This window comes from Hippoglossus hippoglossus, chromosome 10 (assembly GCF_009819705.1).
Source record: "Hippoglossus hippoglossus isolate fHipHip1 chromosome 10, fHipHip1.pri, whole genome shotgun sequence".
Taxonomy (NCBI): Eukaryota; Metazoa; Chordata; class Actinopteri; order Pleuronectiformes; family Pleuronectidae; genus Hippoglossus; species Hippoglossus hippoglossus.
In genome coordinates this window covers 24,524,819-24,546,635 of record NC_047160.1, presented here as the reverse complement: position 1 = coordinate 24,546,635, position 21,817 = coordinate 24,524,819, and the positions used below count along the sequence as shown (strand labels likewise).

The following is a 21,817-nucleotide window of genomic DNA, read 5'->3' as shown; positions in this document are numbered from 1 at the left end:
GATGTGACGGAGATTAGAGTATCCACGGCAACGGAGATCAACACTCATTTCTATATCTGACTCATCCGACTGTGATGTGCAAAACCTCAGCCGCCACCTCCTCAGGACTTGATCTGCAGCCCTCGCATCTTCCTCCCCATGATCCCTGGCTACTACCCCTGTTCTGGCACCTCCACCACTCCTCTTCCTTCATTCCCACAACTCCCAATAACACCGTCTGACACGTCCAGAACCCTCCCAAAAACATGCTTTTCTTTGCTCAATCTCACGAGTCCACACAGCTCCGCCGTACATCCCTTCACCGGCGAGGAGAGGGGGAGGAAAGCCGGCTGACAGGGGCATCCACACACACTCCTAAATCTGCCGAGGCAAGACGCTGGCACAGACCAAGAAATAACAAAAGTCTCCCGAACTGCGGTCGGGGCAGCGCAACACTTTATCTGCGAAGGCAAAACAAAGGAAGGCCCTGTTGAGCGCTGGGACTGTGTTTACTTTCAGAGGAGAACAATGCTCTGCGGGAGGAGGGGGCAAGGACTGATGTGGCACTTGAGGGACGAAAGAAAAGAAAAAAAAGAAAACGCTTTCTCTGTTGAGAAAACAGTTGTAGAGGTCCGTTTGAATATGAGGAGGAGGAGGAGGAGGAGGAGGACGAGGAAGAGGGGGAGGATGAAGGGTGAGAGCAGAGAAGAAGAGAAACAGAGACAGCTGACGTGACAGGGATCTCATCTCTGTGATGTCTTTATCATTCTGGCCTTTTCTTCTCAAGGAAAATCTTTTTATGTATAGAAGCAAAAATGTAAAAATGTAAACTGAAAGGTTTTGCAGTGTTGTTGTGAATCACGAATATAAAAGAGCTGATTACAAGAGCAACAAACAAACAGAATGTTTTTTTGTATTAAAAATGAAATTCAAATCCAAACTGGTAAAATAAAAATAAAAAAACCAAGGTTATTATTTTCAATAGAGTGTCAGTGATGGGAGGATCAAACTGAACTTTCAAACTATATTCATTTCCTGAGTCCCCTGGTAGTAAAGATGCAGATTAAACTGGAAACTTTGCACTTTGTTAATTTATCCTCTAACGTTTCCAATTGAAGATGAAGCTGCATGTTGAAAATTTTTGTATGAAATAATAACACGGAGCGGAATCTCTCCCTTTAACAGAGGAAACATCCAAATATGACGCACGACTGGAGACACCTCCACACTGTCACATCCCTGATCAGGACTGACACAGAGACGTCTGTCGTTCACTGTGAGTTATTTAGCAGCGGACAAAACAGGATGTGACGAATCAAAACTTGAAAGTGAAATGAAAAACATCCTCCTTTGAACTCTGGATTCATCAACAATGCAGGAATCTGTTGCCAAGAATTGTTATTTTTCTGCATCTCCCCCCTACAGGCAGTTTCTAAGAGGAAGAAACACAAAGATTCTTGGGTAATGAAGTCATCCCAAACAGCTACGAGGAAGCTACTGAAGTAAAACACTCAGATACCATCGTCTAACTTCCAATAAGCTGCTGCAGGAACCACCCGCTGCACATCACACGTCATTCATCCCCCAGATGTGACACAAAATGATCTCATCAGCAATCAGAGATGTTTCCAAGGTCAGCACGTATCCCAGAATCCTCTCCTTTCCACAGCGAGAGTTGTTTGAGATCACCACCATCGATAAAGCATGTCCAGCCAAATTCTCTTTGTTTCCAAAAAACATCACACATGGTGCATAGCGGAGGGAAGGGAAAAATACCAGCTCTCCCTTATGCATCCAATCAATGGGGGAGAATGGGAAATGGAGAATGTGAAAGGGTCACAACCCCGGGGATGGAAACGATCCTCCAGTTGCTACCGGGTATACGGTGTGTAAACAGTGAACTGGAAAAACATTAGTCTAAGTCTGGAGGTTTACACTATTGTACCACTGAGCGCTTTGAGGCTCCTTTAACACAGGAGAAGCCGAGAGTATGAATAAAGCCACGAGTGAGAGCCCGCTGCATTTCTAAATGTGGAAGGTCATTTAGCCTCCTCCAGGTTTTCACTCTCACGCGTCTCCGAGTGGAGAGAGCGGCTCCTGCAGCCAGGTGGGCTGGTAAAGCCATCTCTCCGCGGGGTGAGAAAGTTCAGGCTCTTAGCATGAAACCAATCTAGAGTCTAGCAGTTTGGAACCGGAGCAGCTACAAGCAGCGTTCCACTCTCTCATTAGTCCGACAGTGGAGTCTGCAGGAAAGCAGATTGCCATCTTCGCTGCAGGCAAAGTGAGAGAACACTTGATATTCCCATTTGGGCCCCCCGAGCAAACCTTTAAGTTAACTTAGCTAACACGATTTTGCCAAGTAATCCTTGATTTCAATAATATGCGAGTGTGTCCCTGAATAACAGATCGCTGGGTTGGATTTCAGGTTCAATATGTGCCGTGGATGAAAAAGGCATCAATAAGAAACTGTCACAGGAATCCCACTGATCTTCAGCTCTCTCATAATTTCACATTTAAGGAGCGGTAACACAAAACATCTGAAGGGGAGAGGAAGGTCACACCTTTTTGTTTTTGCTCTGAATTCATAGTTTGAAGTGTGTGCCTGTAATAACACAGCATTACCAGTCCTGGTTAAAATTTCCAAAACACATATATATATAGAATCACATGTTTTTCATTTGACTGGTGGTTAAGCCTGAACCACCCAAAACTGAGTGCAGGCCTCAGAGAATTTAAATATCTTTTTTTTTTTGGGGGGGGGGGGGGGGGGGAAGCTTTCAAAAGGTGCATCACATAATGCAAACTCAATGGGCGGCTCAAGTTTCCCTCTCTCTGCCCTCAGCGTCTTTTCACAGCGTCTTAAGAGGTCACCCAATTTTAATGGTCACTTATTGCCTGTGGAGCCGCTCCTGGTGGTATGACGGCACCTCAGGACCACCCGAGTGCCAAAACAGCCCCAGGCTCAAAGGCTCAGAGTAATACTGGCACTGATGATGCATACCTGCACCGGACGACCGTATGAATTACTCTCTTTTTCATTTCTACTTGAGCCACTGAGGGAAAACCAATCGAGGGCTTTGAACCTGAAACAGCAGCCTTGAGTGATTTATGTCTGTGGAGGGGGGAAATTAAAATGTGGTCGCTTTTCTTTTCTTTTTTCTTTCCACTGATAAGAACGTTTCTGCTCACGAGAGCACAAGGCGAGCTCGTGCAGGAGACATGCAACACTCATTTCCCTTTTCCCAGACCGCTCACATATTAGAGGAGGCGCATTCAAGATGAATAGTTATGGCTCGTCTGATTCTGGACATGGGAATAATAAAGTCACGATGCCAAGGAACAAGGCCTTCCTGCTCACGTCCAAGAAAATTATGATTTAATATAACGCAGAGAAGGAATTTAATTCATGAGCAGACAAATCTAATAGGTGGCTCTGTGTGTGTGACTTGGACGGTTTCATTCCCCATTTTTCTCCAAATCAAACCCTGATCTCATTACATTTATTTCAACCAAATGTTTCCTGCAAAAGCCAAAACAGATCAAATAGAAAACAACAGTGCAAAATATGAGGTGGCGTTCCAGTACCTGTAGAGAGAAACAAAAGGTCAGCAGAGCACTAACCTCAGCACGCTGCGTCCTGGGCTGGCTGGCGTCCGTCTCGATGGCGTACACATCCACCAGGTAGAGGTCGGAGCCTTTCTCACGGTCCAGCTCTGCGGCCGTCTGTATCACTCCAGTGTTGCGGCCGATGGTGAAAAGGCGCCCCACGGCTTTCCCACCGCTGCGCACCGCCACGATGAAGTACTCCACTCTGCTCGCAGAGCCGCGCGGGCTGGAGGCATCGAGGGAGATGACGCTGGTGCCCGGCGGCTGGCCCTCTTTGAGGATGGTGATGTATTTGGGCTGCGAGAAAACAGGCCCGTCCATCCCCTGGAGGATGATGGTCAGCTCAGTCCTGGAGGTCTTGCGGTCCGTGCCGTGGTCAGTGGCCGACACAGCGAGGGTGTACATGAGGCGGGACGGCACCAGCTGGGAGGCCAGGCGAATGTCCCCGCTGTACCTGTCCATTATAAACGTGTCCGAGTCTCCTTCCAAAAGCTCGTACTCCACTTCCCCGTTTGCCCCGTCGTCGGGGTCAAAGGCCACCACTGTTGTCAGGATGGAGCCGATGACGATGTTGGGCTCGGCCACGAGAGCGTTCTGGGACACAAAGGTGGGAACATTATCATTCTGGTCCGTGACCCAGATTGTGACATTTTTCAGGGCGAAGCGGCGGAACTCAGCCGGAACCGCCTGGTCTGTGGCTTTGACTGTCAGCTCGAACAGATTGGAGAACTCCCTGTCGATTTCTCTGTTGGTGTATATGAGCCCAGTGCTCGGGTCAATGGTGAAGTGGCTCCCCCGAGGAATCTGCTGGACAATGGAGTACTCCAGCTCCCCGTTGATGTCTGCGTCTGTGTCGTGGGCCGTGATCGTCATGACCGAGGCTGAGATGGGGAGATTCTCAGCGATGGATTTGAAAATGTCACCAGGGGTGAATATGGGGGGGTTGTCATTGAAATCCCTGACGTGAATAACCACAGGGACGGATGAGGAGCGGGGGGGTCTGCCGTTGTCCTTCGCGGTGATGTTGAGTTTGTAAAACGACTGAGTCTCATAATCCAGCTTTTTAACCAAGAAGATGCTGCCGGTGTTGGGGCTGATGCTGAAAGTGCCGTGGTTGTTTGTGGCAGTGATGCTGTACGTGATGTCTGCGTTTTGACCCGAGTCCGAATCCGTGGCGGTCACCGACGCCACCAGCTCTCCGATCCTCATGTTCTCCAGGACGTCCACAGACAGGGAGGATTTGGGGAAGGAGGGGGAGTTGTCGTTCTCGTCCAGGATGCTGATGCTCAGCATGCAGGAGGAGGACAGGGGCACAGCTCCGGCATCTACAGCTATGATTTTCAAAGAATAGGAGGATGTAGATTCATAGTCCAGCTTTCCAACTAATGTGACCTGTCCAGAGCTGCCGTCAATAGTGAACTGCCCCTCCTCGTTGCCCTCAGTGACCTGATAATGCACTAAACCGTTCTTGTTCTCATCTACATCAGAGGCGGAGGCTCTGAGCAGCTGGGTCATGTTCTGAGCAGACTCTGAGATGGAGGCCTGGTAAATGTCTTTGGTGAATTTAGGCGGGTTGTCGTTGATGTCTTGAATGTAAACCTGCACTTTGGCCTGGTCTCTGAGGGGCTTGGGGAGACCCTGGTCTGACGACACGACCACGAAGCTGAACACGGCGGCGCCTCTTTGTCTCATGAGCGTCTCGCGGTCCAGCTGCAGCGTGCTGGTCAACTCCCCCGAGATGGCGTTCAGCTCAAAGTTGGGCTGCGGCGTCTCAAATGTGTATCTGACCTCACTGTTTGGGCCAAAGTCTTTGTCCTCCGCGAAAACCCGCCCAACCAGCGACCCCCTCCTCTGCTCCTCCTCAAAATGAAACACATAATTAGTGCTATTAAAAAGAGGACGGTTGTCGTTGACGTCGTCGAGAATCACACTGACGTTGACGGTGGCGCTCAGCGGCTCCACAGCTCGGTCTTTGGCCAGGACCACCAGGTTATATCTGTCCTGTGTCTCTCTGTCCAGCTCTGATTTGATGTACAACTGTCCGTCTGGAAAAATCCCAAACACGTCAGCTACGTTTCCACCGGTGATGTCGTACATAATCTCCCCGTTAAGACCCGAGTCTTTGTCGGTGGCCTCCACTTTGAAAAAGCGGCTGTTGACAGGCTCCGACTCCAGGATGATGACCTCATACGAGAGCTGGTCAAACACGGGCGTGTTGTCGTTCACGTCGTAGACACTGACGATGAGGACGAGGCTGGAGGTGTGCTGCGGCACCCCCGTGTCTGCTGCAGTGACCTCGACCTCGTAGGAGCTGGTGGTGACCTCCAGCGGCCCGGTCAGTGTGATGAGGCCGTGCTTCTCATGAATATGAAACAGGCCTTTGGGGTTTTGTTTGAGGCTGTAGACCACCATGCCGTTCAGGCCCTCGTCGGGATCAGCGGCTTTGGCCTGGAAGATGACGTGACCCGTGCTCCAGTTCTCCACCGCGCTCACGTGCTCCACGGCGTGAATAAAGTGAGGGGCGTTATCGTTCAAGTCCTTCACGGTGATGTTGACGAACGCCTCCCCTGTGATCTCGCCGGCTCTGGCCACGACCTTCAGCTGATAAAAGCCCTGCTCCTCTCTGTCTATCTGACTGGACGCTGTGATCTGACCGGCGCTGTTCACCGCAAAGAGCCCCCGCTGGTCCCCGGAGGTGATCAGATAAGAAATGTTTGTGTTCAGATCTACAGTGGTGGCTGACACTGTCCCTATAACTGAGCCCACGCCCACATTCTCAAACATGGACAAAGCTGTAAACTTTCTGGCTGAACACCGGTGGGTTGTCCTGTGTGTCTATGACAGTTACAGTAACTATGGCCTGTGTGTGTGAGCGCAGGCCGCTGCCATCTGCTGCCGTCACCTGCAGCTGGTAAGCAGTTTTCTCTTCTCTATCCAGGGGCACCAGAGTGGTAATTTTCCCCATGTTGCTATTAATGCGGAATTTGGATGCATCTCCGGCCGTAATTATATACTTGACTGTGCCATTTCGACCTAAATCGGGATCTGTGGCTGAAACGGTGGTTACATAAGAACCCGAGGGCTCATTCTCCTTCACATTGGCAAAATACTGCACGGGGTAGAAGACTGGCCTATTGTCATTGATATCCCTGAGGGTGATGTTGACTTTCCCTACAGAGTGCAGAGGGGGGCTGCCTGCGTCTGCTGCCTGGATGTGGAGTAAGAAGGAGGCCTGATCCTCCCTGTCTAGCTCCACGGCTGTGCTTAATCGGCCTGACGCAGCATCCAGGCGAAACAGCTCCTGGACACTGGCGGGAGTCTCTGCATCAAACGAGAACCGGATAGTTCCATTGGCCCCGAGGTCGTCATCTGAGGCAGAGAGCAGCAGCAGCTCGGTGCCAGCAGGAGCGTGCTCCACCAGGGAAACATGATATGTGCTCTGTGTGAATGTGGGCACTTGGTCGTTCACATCAGTGATGTTGATTATCAGTTTAGTGTAAGAAATCTTGGGCTGCAGCCCCTGGTCTTTGGCACTAATGTTGAGCACAATTTCAGCTGCTATTTCCCGATCCAGCAAAGCTGCACTGGTAACCAGACCGCTGTTTTCACTGATGGAGAACCAGCCCAAAGCGTTTCCAGACACCAGGGAGTAGCGCAGGTTGGCATTCTGCCCTGAGTCACCATCTGTTGCTGAGACCCCTTTAATGTAGCTGCCTTTTGGAACGTCCTCACTGATATCTACTCTGTACAGCGTTTCCTGAAATATGGGGGGGTGATCATTGATATCATTCACAAAAATGACCAGACTGGCGAAGGAGGAGCGGGCCATGGGTTTGCCATTGTCGGACACAGACACAGTCAGGTTGTATGAGGAAATTCTCTCCCTGTCTAACACACTGGCTACTTTGATCAGACTTAAATTGGGCACCGGAGACGTGTGCACTTCAAAGTGCCTCTGCTCGTTGCCTCCTAAGATGGAAACAGATATGTTGCCATTAGCTGTGGGGGAGTCTGAGTCTGAAACGGTGAGCAGAGCCACAACTGTGCCGATCTGTGCGTTTTCATCCACAGACGCAAACTTAGAAGTAGTGGGAAAATACCTAAACTTCACCACAGGGTCGTTATCATTCACATCTAACAGTTTAACAGTGGCCTCTGTCCTGCCTGACAGGGCGGGCACCCCGTTATCCACTGCATGAATAGTCAGAGAATACTCTCTCTTACTCTCAAAATCCAAAACCTCTTTTATGGTGATAGTACCAACTTTGGGGTCAATCTGGAAAGGGGTCCCCTCATCTAAAAAGTACCTGATCTCAGCATTGGCTCCCTCATCCTGGTCTGAAGCTGTGATCTGCAGAACACTAGAGCCCACGGCTGCGTCCTCAAAAACACTGGTCTGATACTGCTCCTGGTCAAACACAGGGGGGTTGTCGTTTATATCTTGGATGGTGACGTTTACTTGCAAGTGGCCAAACTTTTTGGGGTCCCCTTTGTCCTCCACCTCGATCAGGAGCTGGTAGAAGGGGGTGACCTCCCTGTCCAAGCCTCCGGTGGAAACCAGGTGTAAGAAAGCCCCCTCTCCACTGGGATTCACTGTAATATCCAAGCGGAATCTCCTCTGCTCGTTGCCCCTCACGATCCTGTACGTGGTGTGATCGACCCCGTTACTCCCGATGTCTGAGTCCGTGGCGGTGTCCAGGATCACCTGCCGGCCGCTGCTCGCGTCCTCCTTGAAGGACACGACGATGGACGCGTCCGGGAACACCGGTGAGTTGTCGTTAATATCCAGCACGACTATCCGGACCTCGGTGGGGTAGGTGGGCTGACTGGACAGCACCACCACGTTGATCACATCGCTTTGCAGGACCTCCCTGTCAATCACAGACGAGGTGTAGATGAGCCCCGTGGTGCCGTTGATGGCAAAAAGTTTGTGGTTCTCGCTGAAGCGGTACGTGAAGCTGGGCTTGGTCTCTATCGAGCCCACATAGGTGCCGACGGGCTGCTCCTCCAGGACCTGGAACTCTTGGCGGACTTGGCTGGACGTGGAGTACTGCGACAGAGTCCACAGCACCAGGAGAACCAAATGGAACCGGCCCGAAGCCCTACCTGCGTGCGCCATGGTCAGTGAGCCGGTCCACCTTTCTCAGACAGAGTCCATGCCGCTGACGCATCAACTTTACTCGGGTCGTGCGAGTCACTAAAGCATCGTAGAAAAGTGCAAGAGAACAAAAAAGTCAGCGGGTGAAACAAAGCAGCGGCTCCTCCTGCGTCCAGAACCCGCTCCAGAGGTGTCCGCCTCTCCTGCGCTGCGCACCCGCTGCAACTATATCCAGTGAGGGGAGAAGACGGATTCCTGCAGGACCACGGGAAGTTTCTCTTCAACTCCTCAAACTGTCTCTTCACAGCAGAATCTTAAAATATCCAGTAAAGGAGGGGAAAAACAAAAGTTCCTCGCGCCCCTGATGCGTAAAAGTTTATCCAAAGTTGCAGCACGGGTGTGCGGTGTCCAGCGTGTGCAGGCGGCTGAGCCGACGCACCGTCCCGTGGAATAACGGTGCAGGCGCTCCAGTCATATTGAGTCCCAGCAAGTTAGGACAAAGCTGGAGTTCTGCAAACTCCCTCCCATCGCCGATCCCATTGGACGGCTGCGCTCCTGCCCGCCCTCCCTCAGCCCCTCTCCCCGCTCCATTGTGCCGAGCAGCCCCTGCGTCCCCGCGTGTGGACGAGGACGTCAATCTAATGAGACAGGTAACGGTGCCCGGATCCTCCTAATGACCTCAATCACAGAATGAAGAGAATAAATACTGTCTCCGACACAGTGAAACCACTCAGAGGGAAAAGAAAGTGAAGTGATAAGAACAGAAATGTCTTCATGAGGCAGAAATACTTTAAAACAGAGTAAAAACACCCAAATATGATCATAATAAAGTAATATAGTAAATTCTGGTGATAATATGTAGTAAAACTCTAAATAATATCAGCAAAAGTTACTGTAAAATCTTATTTCAATACCAAGAAGTGTTATTTAAAATATTACAGTATTATAATAATACCACAAATGATCTAAAATATCATAATATGATATGATATTAAATATTATAAACTGTAGATACAGACATTAATGATATTAGCTGCTAAAGTTGCAGGATAGAAGCAATAAGATACTTATTTTACATATAATGACACAATTTGCTAGATATTTATCAAATAAAATAATATGTGTGCCTCAGATTCTTATATTAAAAGGAAATTATATTCAAAAAGTGAAGAGTTTATATCAAAATGCAAACTACTCAAAGGGAAAACTGTTCAAAACTTTGTTTCCTGTTTCTTTCAAAGTTTGTAATTTATTTTATTGTCATTTTAACATGTCATTTGTGTTTTTATCTTCTTTCATTTGAGTGTATATATTAATATGTATTTATTAAAGTTAATGAGGTGGATAATGAAGTCATATCATCCTATGAAGTTCAGAACTGTGGGTGAGTAGCTCCATCTAGTGGCCTAAGAATGGTAGTGCCAGATTTCACTGATGAAGATGTGTAGAATAATCATGTTTTACTAAACTGAAATATGGGGTTTGTAGTTTTTAGACTTTAAGGAACTTGTTTTTCTTTTTCACATATGTTAAAGTATGTAAGCACAAATCTGTCAGGAGGGAATTTTACAAGAATTGGAGTAGAATTTCTCCGTTAAAGTATTTTTTTAAAATGAATATTCTACTGAAAAGTATGAACTCGTCCTGTGAAGACATGAGATGAAACAGAAGCATCAACACAGGAACAAGTCAAACTCTGTTTTTATGTGTAACTGGAAAACTTGTCATTCAGAAACTAATTCATGCTCATTTAAACTGAGCTTCACAAAATATAAAAAAATATAATAATAACTTGAGGTACATAAGTGTAAATACTTTAATTCATCAAGGTATAAACATTGAGCTACTTTCTATTTGTAGTAGATGAACTGGACAGTTTTACATTGGTGAACTCTTATTTTGTATGTTATCATCTTATCATCTAATCAACTAATCAACTAATCAACTAATCAATCAATCAAACTTATTCACCGGTTCATCACTTTGCAGTTTCACTTCTATAAAGTAAAACTTAGTCTCTAGAAAAACAGCAGATGACGTCTCTAGTTACAAGAAAATAGTTGTTTCAACAGAATGACTGTAACAAACACAACAAACATGTGCTTGCACGCAAAAATGAATTATTATTATTAATAATTGAATGATTGCACTGTGGGAAAACATACGTCATCACATAGACCACAAGAGACTGATAATTTCCAGAAAAACACATTTAATAACTGAACAGGCTCAGCGAGGAGGTCGAGTTCAGGTCAAACGAGTTCACTGACGAGTCTAACTGCAGGAGGACGAGCTGTTTGTGTGTCGATGATCTGAAGCCAGGACGTCGTCTTCCTGTGAAACAACATTACAGAGGATAATTACAACCCTCCTGCTTTGCACGGACGTAAACGTTCCTTCAGGTTTTGGTATTTGACAATTTGTGGCTTCTGTAATCAGGCCGTCGGCCGCCTGGTTGCTAAGTAGGACATGAGTCAACCGGTGTAATTGAATTAGGGACGTGGCCGGACTGACGGTGGCTGCTGACACAGATTCAATGTTTTGGTAGCAGACAGAGCATCAAAGCAGATTAGCTCCTCACCGGAGACGTTCGGCTAACCTGATTACACCGGCTGAGCCAGGAGCTCTCAGGATGCTTTTGATATAAATATCAACTTGTTGTTATGTTGGAGCTGATTCTCCTTCGCTGGCTGATGCGTTCTCGCCGCTGTCACTGATCCCAGCTTCTGTTCTGACGGAGAACGAATGTGGAAAAAAAAACACATGGAGACACAGCAGCAAAGGGAAAGTTGAGACCGTGGACTGTATATAAAGATGACAGGTCTGTAAAAGGGATCGCCCCCTGGAGGCTGGCTGCAGTATAGGTCATAATCCTCACCTCCTCCATGGACCAAACAAAAAATGTCAAAGTACACATGTTGAATATGTTTTTCCAAAGATGGTTTCTGTCATTGATTTGATGTTTAATTGGGTGAAACGTCATGATTGACAGCGGCGGGACCTTGACCATCAGAGCACAAGATGGCGGCGCCTGTATCTGGGTTATTTTGTTTTCATTTCTGTGCAACAGGAGGAAATAGAGATGTGTCGTATGACGTATGAGGCCATTAATAACTAATAGTGAGAGTTAGCCAGAAAGTGAAGCCAAATCATCTGCCCACATCTCGAGGAGGAGATCGAACCACTGACCTTCTGACCTCCTGAACCACAGCCGCCTCAAGTTTGTGTGACCATTAACATATTGCACTTATAAATGTGACTTTATTCTGTTTTTATAAAGTACATATATCAATGATGCATTGTGACAAATGTTGGGAGGAGCTCACTTAGATGAAAAGTTAGTAATGATTTGTTGCTGTGATCCCTGACTGTTATAAAAAAAGAAGCAAATACCTGAAGAACGTGATGGGCCGAGACGTTTCTTCTTCCTCGGTCACGTCAGTCACACAAACGGTTTGTTTCAGGCGTCTCTGCTGCAGATCATGTTTGGATCCATTTGGATAAAATGGTTGGATTTTCATGTGGAAACAGTCGTCAGAGTCTCGCAGACCGACCGAGCGCCAAATGAGTTTTTTAATTTTGCTTGATGATTCTTGAAATTTCCCCCGTGGCCGAACAGAAATCCGAACGCAAAACAAGTTTACGAGGAACGATAAAATGAAATCCAAATGAGATTATCTTTGGCTCTGTTGACGACCAAACACACGCAGGATGCAAACAGATGTCGGACGGAGAAAAGCGAAACCCCCCCCCCCCAACGAGATTACTCCAGAGCCATCAAAGCCCGTTTCCTCCGTGGTTAGGAAAGCTCAGTGCGAGCACAGTGCCGACTCTCATAAAATCCATCAACATATTGTAAAGTCAAAGCTCGGTCATAAAGATCAAATGCGGGAGTCAATGAGAAGATGAAGGGCTGCGGTAATCCAAAGCAGCCATTCATGCACCACGTCTCCTGTGAAGTGCACGGGAATCTGACCTGACCTGAATGAGGTGAGGCAAAAACCAGGGAAAATGTAAAACCACAATCAAGTTTGAACTTGAGTTGAATTCAACACGAGGACAGATAATCAGAAGCTAATCGTCACCTTTAATTCAGTCGCTTACGAGAAACAGTTTCCAGGGTTTATTGTTTTCAGCCTTGAAGACTCGTGGAGTCGTTTTCTGATATAAACTCAGAGGAAAGTTCGGAAAATTAGGTTTCGGACATTTACCGGAGTTTGCTTTTAACATATAAAGAACACAGCAGGAGATTGTCTACTTTAGATGTGTTCACAACAACATAAAATATAATAATTAAGCGTACAAATTTCACGTTTTTGTTTACAGCACATCCACACAGGCGTCGCCAAAAGCTCTCGAATCTCGTTGTCGTTCTTCGTTGCCGTCTCTGCAGATATTTGTATTTTTGCAAGTTTTGTGTCTGTTGCATGTTGGAAAACGTCTGCAGCAACTGATTTGGACATTTCTCTTTTCTTGTTTTGGTATTTTACAAGCGAATCGTTGGTCCCGGTCTCAGGCAACAGGAGTTGAGTTGAGAAGGCTTTTTAAAGAGTGAACCACAAAAAGATCATTGTTTGCCGGTGGGGTGGGGGGGGGGGGGGGGGGGGGGGGAGTGAGAGCCAGCAAAACAACGCTGCCCCTCTTTTCTAATAACGACCGAGCATTAATGCTGACAGTGGATCTACTGCGTCTGCGTTTGTTTAACGTGCCTTTTAAAATTGTCGTCCTGGTTTTTTTCGGCAGCGGCTCCTTCCCAGCGACCCCTCGTTGTCTGATGTGAGGCCCTGCTGTTTCCCAGCATGCTCTGCTTCTCCCGCTCTCCATCTCCCTCGTCTGCGAGGAAGTAAACTATCAATCAGTGAACTCCACTGTCGGGTGCAGCAGCAGTTAGTCGGGTGTTGTGTGAGATATCGTGTGCACCAGCATTTGCCAAACAAACCAAACAAGTCATTCACTCCGGGGGGGTGGAGCGCCGAACTGCACGGCCATGTTGAAATGTAGAATTACACAAATCCTGGGATGAAACCCACGAGAGGTTTGTCAGTGTTTTCACACTGGAGTGAGTCAGAGGGGGGGTGGATGATGATGACATGTGATGAAGTGGTTTACACGTATCCTGGCAGTTAATAACCACAGAGAACTCACTCGTTAGAGCCTCCAGCGCCGGAGGAATGAACCTCTGCTCTGATGATATCAAGTTTAATCGCTTTACACTCGGTGACAGTTGAGGCAGATAAGTGCAGGGAGTGGCCGGAGGTACGTGGACGCTCCGGCTGCTGCACGTGTGTTGTTTCGTCCTCAGCTTCCAGTGGAAGACGTTGATCGAGCCCACGACCTCAGCTGCATCAGACACATTGGGGATGAACTGGAATGTCTCCTGAGATTCAGACCTCATCATCCAACCTCTGAATTGTAGATTGTGATCAAATGGTTCCAGGAGCTTTGTAAAAGCTAAACTACAAAGTTAAAGTTCTTCTTTTCTCTCTCACACAGCTCACACGTCCTTTCTATCACATTACTTTAATTATTCACCTGAAAATGAAGCTTCTCGTGTGTTTACTGGTCGTCGTTGCTGCTCCTAACTTTGTTTTTTGGCCGAAGCTGGCAGCTGTCGTCAGTGACTGGAGGAATATTTAGCTGCTGACCACCGGATATTTCCCTCAAGACTTGATAGAGACTAAAAACCGGATCGTTAAAGTCTAGTTCCTGTGTAATCTGTCTCCCAGCCAGAGGGTTCCCACCCTGGTCGTTCTGTTTGGAGTTTGTATGTCCTACTCTGTCTTTTCTTTTCACCTTTTATTTTACTTGTCATATTACTGCTTTTATGTGTTCAAGTTTTCTGCAAACGTTGGTAACGATTGGAGCATGTTAAAGCCCTCAAAAAGCCAATTCATTTGCCTGGAAAAAAATAAATAATAATAATAATAATAATAATAATCCTTACAATTTCAATAGGGCCTCACTGTCTCACTGTCTCACTGTCTCCCACTCTGTTCGGTGCTCGGGCCCTAATTAAAGCCCTCAAATTCTCACCAAAGTATGTGCTCGGGCCCATTATTATTATTATTATTATTATAATAATATTTTTTTATTATTTAATTTTTTCATTATTATTATTATTTTTTCTTCAGGCAAATGAATTGGCTTTTTGAGGGCTTTAATTGTTATTATTATTATAATAATAATATTTTTGTATTCTTATTTTTTTCATATTTTGATTACTTTTTATCTTGTTATTATTATTAGGGCCCGAGCACCGACGGTGGGAGGCCCTATTTAAATTGTAAGGATTATTAGTTATTTTTATTATTATCATTTTTTTTCAGGCAAATGAATTGTCTTTTTGAGGGCTTTAATTGTTATTATTATTCTTTCGTCACAGTAACATCTAAACAGGCCTGTGTGGTGTCCAGTGCGTTCATGCTTCAAGAAGTAATGAACCAACACATGACTGGTTGGAGGATTAATATCAAGACAGTGACCACAGGAACATCAGCAGTGCATTAGATCACAGTTTATGATGAACTGAAGCAGTTTTGGATATAAGGATTTTTTACATAATCCTATTTGGCTTCTTTTTTATATATATTTTAATATTAATATTAAATATGTTTCTGACAGACACATTTATTGAATGCCCAAAGTCACAACATATAATGCTGTCACACTTTTTACTGCACTCACACAAATTAATGAGCAAACTTGACCTGATTTGAATTTATAAAACCCTCTTTTCATTTTCTGACATTGTTTCCATTTGTTTGCACTTTGCTTCTGTCTCTTTAATGAGACTTCAGCTCTGCAGTTACATCACAGACTCTCTCCCCTGCACTTCCTGTTAATATTTAATTTTCACTCTAGCAGAACTTCCTCTGAACTCTGAACACTCAGTAGATCACAAACATATTCAAGCAGCTATTTTACACCAAGTCTCTTGTCTGTGTGAGCTTGTTGCTGCCAAATGACTTTTGACCAGTTATCAAATCCAAGGCTTGAATTACTTTTTACAATCGTGTTGACACACCTGAGAAACCAGGACACATCTGTGATGAATCTGGCACAGTTAAGAGTTAAAGTGTTAGAGTGCAGTCCATAAGGGGGATGCATACACTGTAAATAATTGACTGTAGAATTAACAGTAAATACCTGGTAAAAAAGTTGCCAATAAAGTACTGTAAAATTACTGTAAAAAGAATTACAGTATATTACAGTATACGTTTTACAGTTTTTTGTTGTATATAAATTACAGCAATTTCTTGTTTGTTTTTTTTACAGAAAACCGCAATTACTTGTAATCTAGTTTACAACATTACCTTGTATTCTATTCAGATTACAGAAGTTTCCTGGTAACTAAAGTTGCCAATAAATAGCTGTTAATACTTCACAATACAATATGATGTTGTACAATTGTTTTAGTTATTTTTTATTTTTTTACATTAGCAGTTTTGCAAATTATGCATACTGTGAGGTATTTTGAATGAGACCAGGCATACTGTTTATCCAAAATTCATCTACATTGCACTAAAGTCTTTTCACCTGTTAAATAAAAACGGAGCCAGAGCTGCAACAAAATAAAACTTTTATTGACACTCAATACAGTTTCACAACATTTTAAGAACATGGTGTCCTTTTTTTCAGAAAAGCTCTTAAACGTAAATTATACATCTTTGGACACCGGCCACCCAGTGGAATTCACATTGACCAGAGTTTCAACATAGTCAAACATTATTAAAACTGACAACATACTCGGCTTAAAGGCCCAATCTGAAACCAGGACCTGAGGTAGAAATGTATTAAGAAGAAGGTCACATAATTTTTGGTATAATTTAACTTTTAGCTAACTAGCTAAAAAAGATGACCTTTTTTCAGTGTGTTTGGAAATCTTAATATATCAGCAAAATATGTAAATACTAATAAAATGTTAAGAGAAGAACAATGTCCAGTCACATAGTGAGGAGGAGAACAGTCCTCATTCTTTATGTTTGACTTACACTCAAAACCATTCAAAGTCCATTAATCTCTTGAGGAGAGAAGAGACGTGAGGACTGACAGAGTTGTTCTTGTTTTCACGCACCTTCCCACTTCTTTGGCCGACCAGCTTTGCCGTCTTGGTGCCTTTGGTTGGATTGATTCCAATGAAACATCTGAAATCACAAAATCACACGAAAAGAAACTTCATGAAAAATCTGCGCCGGCAGCTCCTTTAAAAGAGGGAGCCGAATCCATCAGGTTGTTCAAGACAAGATAATCATTTGCCCATTTAATATGAAAAGCAAAACTTCACAAGATTGCATGAGCTGACCAGCAGTGATATAGTTGCATCAACATAACCTCAGGCAGCAGGTCCTCTGGTTGGAGATTTCCTGATTTCCTGAAAAGTTATACCTGCTAAAACAAAACAAAAAAACGGTATTGCAGTGTATCAGCCGATTTGGCTCACAGATGATCAGTGATCTGCGGGAAAAAACAGCAGGTCATCCCTACTACAAAAAATGAAAACCAAAACCTTCAGTAAAATAATTTGTTGTGCATTCATTAGCCTACATAAATTAGCAAATTAACATGCATAGTGGATCACAATATACAACTTTTAATTTTATGAAATGAGCTTTTCTGTTTTAAGTGCTTTATAAACATTAATCTAAGACATACCTTCGGTTTGCCAAGCGCTGAGAAGCCTCCGACACTGGATAGGTGTGATGTTGGCAGGGAGATCCTCCTCTCTGATGAACTGCAGGTCAGATCTGGATTCCACTCCAATGCTTGGGACTGTAGTTTGTCCTCTGGTAGGCTGGGTAATACCACCAACACAGCTTGTCTGATGTCCTCCCCCAGTACTGACATGTCAGTATATATCTGGGAGGGAGTGGTGATATATAATCACTGATGTGCCATTCAGCTTGTACACATTAATGGACAATAATCAAGGAGATCTTCTTGCTTAACACACATGTAGTTTGAGCCCTGGACCACCTCTGTTAGAATGTGAATACCCAAATCAGCAAGTTCCACAGCCAACTGCCCCCCCCCCCCCCCCCGCAATAAAGTAGACAAGATGAATGCCAAATGTCTCTATGTTCAAAACACGACTTAGCTACAATAATGGGAAACTGCAGTCACTGACTGTTCAATTTAGGCCCAATCCCATTTCACCCAGCTAGCGCGCTAGCATGCTAGCTTTAGCGCGATGTTACTGAGCTTAACTGCTCCTCTCATAACAAAGCATCCTGGTAGGGTTGCATACTAGCTTTTCAATTTCAAATGCCATTGATTCACTTTAAGTCATTCACTTTAGTAAGTTGTCACTTTAGTAACTGAAAACAATAGCATTGGTTCAATTAAGATCTCAACAATGTTATTACAATGACATCCCAACAAAGTTGAAGCCCATATTAATTTTGTAGGGAATTAACATTCAACTTACGTATTACGTAGTGGCTGGACACGGCTGTTGCTCCTCTGCTCCTCTGCTCCCGTGCTCTCATGTCAAGGTCGTCTTTCAAACTGCCTCGTGCAACGCCATCCATATCAACAGTATTTAACTGTAACATGCACCATCTACAGTCAGAATACAACTTGCCTGTAATTTTACAATGTGTTACTGTGGAAAAATGCTGTTACCTACTGTAATTATATTTGTCCCATGATGCATTGCGATATACAGGTAAACATCGTAAAACGACAGAACAAGAAGTTACTGTAAAATGTTACTGTAGAAACTACAGAAATTTGTTACAGTGTAGTTTTTACTGGCATCAGAGCTGCTTGTACATTTGTTTCAGGTTTTACAGGTTTTATCATCAAGCATCTCAAGCTCCACCCTCTCCTGACTCACCTGAGGAACCAGGACACATCTGTTCCTCCCGGAAGAGACACAGGCTGAAAACCAGATGATCACATTCACCTTCCAAACCAAACTGAACCAAACCGGACCAAACGTCCTGAGTGAGTCCAGCTACAGGAGAGAAGAGTCAAACTACAACCTGCCGACGCTCCACACACTGACCGTGAGTTTAACTAACACCTCGACTCAGAGGGGAAGTAAACCTCAGTGAAGTTCGTGGAGCTGTGACTGACTGACTGTCTGTTTTCAGCTTCACCTGGAGACTCAATGGCTTCCAGATTAGAAGAGGATCTCTGCTGTCCCATCTGCCAAGATGTCTTCAGAGATCCTGTTCTTCTGTCATGTAGCCACAGCTTCTGTAAAGACTGTGTGAAGAGCTGGTGGAAAGACAAAGAAGTAAAAGAGTGTCCACTTTGTAAGAGAAGATCTTCAAAGCGTCTACCACCTAACCTGGTGTTAAAGAACCTGTGTGAGACCTTCTTACAGGAGAGAGATCAGAGCTCTTCACATCCTCTCTGCAGTCTGCACTCAGAGAAACTCACACTCTTCTGTCTGGACCATCAGCAGCCAGTGTGTCTCGTCTGCAGAGATTCAAAAAAACACAGCGACCACAGATTCAGCCCCATCGATGAAGCTGCACAACAACACAAGAAGCAGCTTCAGGAAACTCTGGAGCCCTTGAAGAAGAAGTTACAGTGTTTTGAACGTGTTAAAGTAGAGTTTGAACAAACAGGAGAACACATTAAGGTCCAGGCCGGACTCACAGAGACGCAGATCAAGGAGCAGTTTAAAAAGCTTCATCAGTTTCTGGAGGAGGAAGAGGAGGCCAGGATGACTGCACTGAGGGAGGAAGAGGAGCAGAAGAGTCGGATGATGAAGGAGAAGATTGAGTCTCTGAGCAGAGACATAACGGCTCTTTCAGACACAATCAGAACCACAGAGGACGAGCTGAGAGCTGAAGACGTCTCGTTCCTGCTCAACTACAAGGCTGCAGTGGAACGAGTCCAGCAGCGCCCCCTGCTGGTTGATCCACAGTTGGCCTCAGGAGCTCTGATAGACGAGGCCAAACATCTGGGCAACCTGAGCTTCAAAATATGGAACAAGATGAAGGACAGGGTCTCCTACAGTCCTGTGGTTCTGGACCCAAACTCTGCTCATCCAGTACTCGTCCTGTCTGAAGATCTGACCAGTTTGAGACAAGGAGAGAGACAGAAGCTTCCTGACAATCCAGAGAGGTTTGATCATTACATCTCAGTCCTGGGATCTGAGGGTTTTAACTCAGGGACTCACAGCTGGGACGTCCTGGTTGGAGACAGTACACGCTGGGCACTGGGTGTAAGATCAGAGCCTGTCCAGAGGAAGGGAGACAAACTGTATGGATTATGGGGAATATGGTTCAATCAAGGTAAATACAAAGCATTGTCACCATCAGCAGCATCTGTTCTCTCTGTGTGGAAGATCCAGAGGATCAGAGTGAAACTGGACTGGAACAGAGGAGAACTGTCGTTCTCTGATCCTGATACTAACAAACACATTCACACCATCACACACACTTTCACTCAGAAGATGTTTCCATCCTTTAGCATTAGAGATCCCTTGAAGCTGTTACCTGTGAATGTCTCTGTGACGCTGGATCAGAGCAGTTAGAGATAAAGATTTTATTCATCATGTTTATTTCTTCAAGAGAAATCTGCTGAATTTAAATGTTAAACTTGTTATTCTAAAGCTTTGTTTATTTCTCCTTTAACTTATGACTCATTTTCATTTCTCCTGTCGACCTTTCCACGTGTGTAAAAAGATTTCATTATTTTCTGATCTTTATCTTTGGTTTGTTTTTTATTTTCATGGAAAATGTTTTCTATCATTTAGATTTTGTGTGGATCCATGAAGTCGAGCAAACTGATGAAGATCCACATAAAAACACATTTATCAATAACAGCTGATCATTGTTCACATTCAACAAACTTTATTAAAACTCACACATGAGACATGATTCATGTTTAATCACATAAAGTCTGTTCACATATGAAATAATCCAACATATATTTATTGTTATTATTACTTTTGTTTGTGTGTGTTTTCCCCAGCTTCTTTATTGATTTTTTTAATAAACAGGGAGCATCAACTCACAATAATGACTTGTTCCATTCTGTTCTTTACTGTACAGTTAATTTAAAAGATGTGACATCATGTTACCATAAGTCAACACGTTAACATTTATAATCATCACAGTTTTAACAAGCATAATAAATATGAGAGGTTTGAGAGAAGGGGGAAATCAATGTACAATACCGCATCTTGCCAGCAGGTGTCACTGTGATATCATTAATATAAACTCTCCTGAGCTCTCCTCAGTAGCAGTGAAGATTTCGCAGAGTTAGATTTGGATGCATCACAAAAAATAACCTTCCTCCTCAGGACACAGGTCTGTTTATAGCTGCTGATGGAAATCTGTCAGAATCTGAATTCATTTGAGGGGACGAGCCAGTTCTGAGTTTTCATCTCTCAACCTCCTCGCTGATACTAAAGCGATGCACAGAGGCTATAACAATTAATTAACCGTGTAATTAGTGAGTCAACAATGAAGTAGCATGTGTCGTACAAATAATTAGCCCAGTTTAATTGGCCTGGTTATGGGCTTTGTTTACATTCACACTGTGTTGATGATGCTTGTGTCCACGGCTGCTTTGACTAACATCCACATATAAATATGTATTTATATATATATACAGGGAACTGTTTGTATGATGCAGAATGTTACCGAATTAAAATTGTATATGAATATATATGTATATATATATACTTTAAATTAATTTTCACATCCCAGGTATGAAAATCCTTAAAAAGAAAATCCTAAAAGCTTTAAATTATCATAGTTTGAGGAAAATGATCGTGCGTGACCAGAGCAGGGATTGGACGCTCAATACCGATGTTTTGAATCCGTGTCAAGATTCCGAAGAGATTTAGATACAGAAACAATGCTCTTCAAGGCACAAGGCTCTTATTTTGAAACATAAACAGGAAGCATTTGTGTAAAGCTCACGAGTCACGTCACGTTTTGTCTCTTGATGCATCGTCCATCTTTATTTACAGTCTATGGTTTGAAGATTTGCACCAAAACTAACCAGATCTAATCTAAATTAAGTTTTAAATGACATCTGTCGTTGCCACTCGTCAATAAATGAATCGTTTCGATTAAAGAGGCATTGAAATATCTTAGTGATGTCGTCTGAGCTTTGATCATATACATTTCTACTCTGCTGTTATTATTAAATGTTTCCCACACTCAG

The 21,817-nt window shown here is 44.4% G+C and overlaps 2 protein-coding genes across 2 annotated transcripts in view; one reads left to right on the top strand and one right to left on the bottom strand.

Annotated features, from left to right (window-relative positions):
- Window positions 1-9,142, bottom strand: part of LOC117769114 (protocadherin Fat 4) — a 102,751-nt gene extending 93,609 nt beyond the window's left edge. The window contains 2 exon segments of the mRNA XM_034597745.1: window positions 3,601-6,369; window positions 6,371-9,142. Of these exon segments, the coding sequence (XP_034453636.1) occupies window positions 3,601-6,369; window positions 6,371-8,704 (5,103 nt within the window). The 5' untranslated portion in view covers window positions 8,705-9,142.
- A 9,652-nt stretch (window positions 9,143-18,794) lies between these two features.
- LOC117769233 (nuclear factor 7, ovary-like) lies at window positions 18,795-20,243 on the top strand. The gene has a single exon (XM_034598021.1). The coding sequence runs from the start codon at window positions 18,795-18,797 to the stop codon at window positions 20,172-20,174; it is 1,380 nt and encodes a 459-aa protein (XP_034453912.1). The 3' UTR covers window positions 20,175-20,243.
- The last annotated feature ends 1,574 nt before the right edge of the window (window positions 20,244-21,817 follow it).

What these genes read in the sequence shown, in the direction of transcription:
- LOC117769233 (XM_034598021.1), top strand. Translation starts at nt 18,795, where the DNA reads ATGGCTTCCAGATTAGAAGAGGATCTCTGCTGTCCCATCTGCCAAGAT.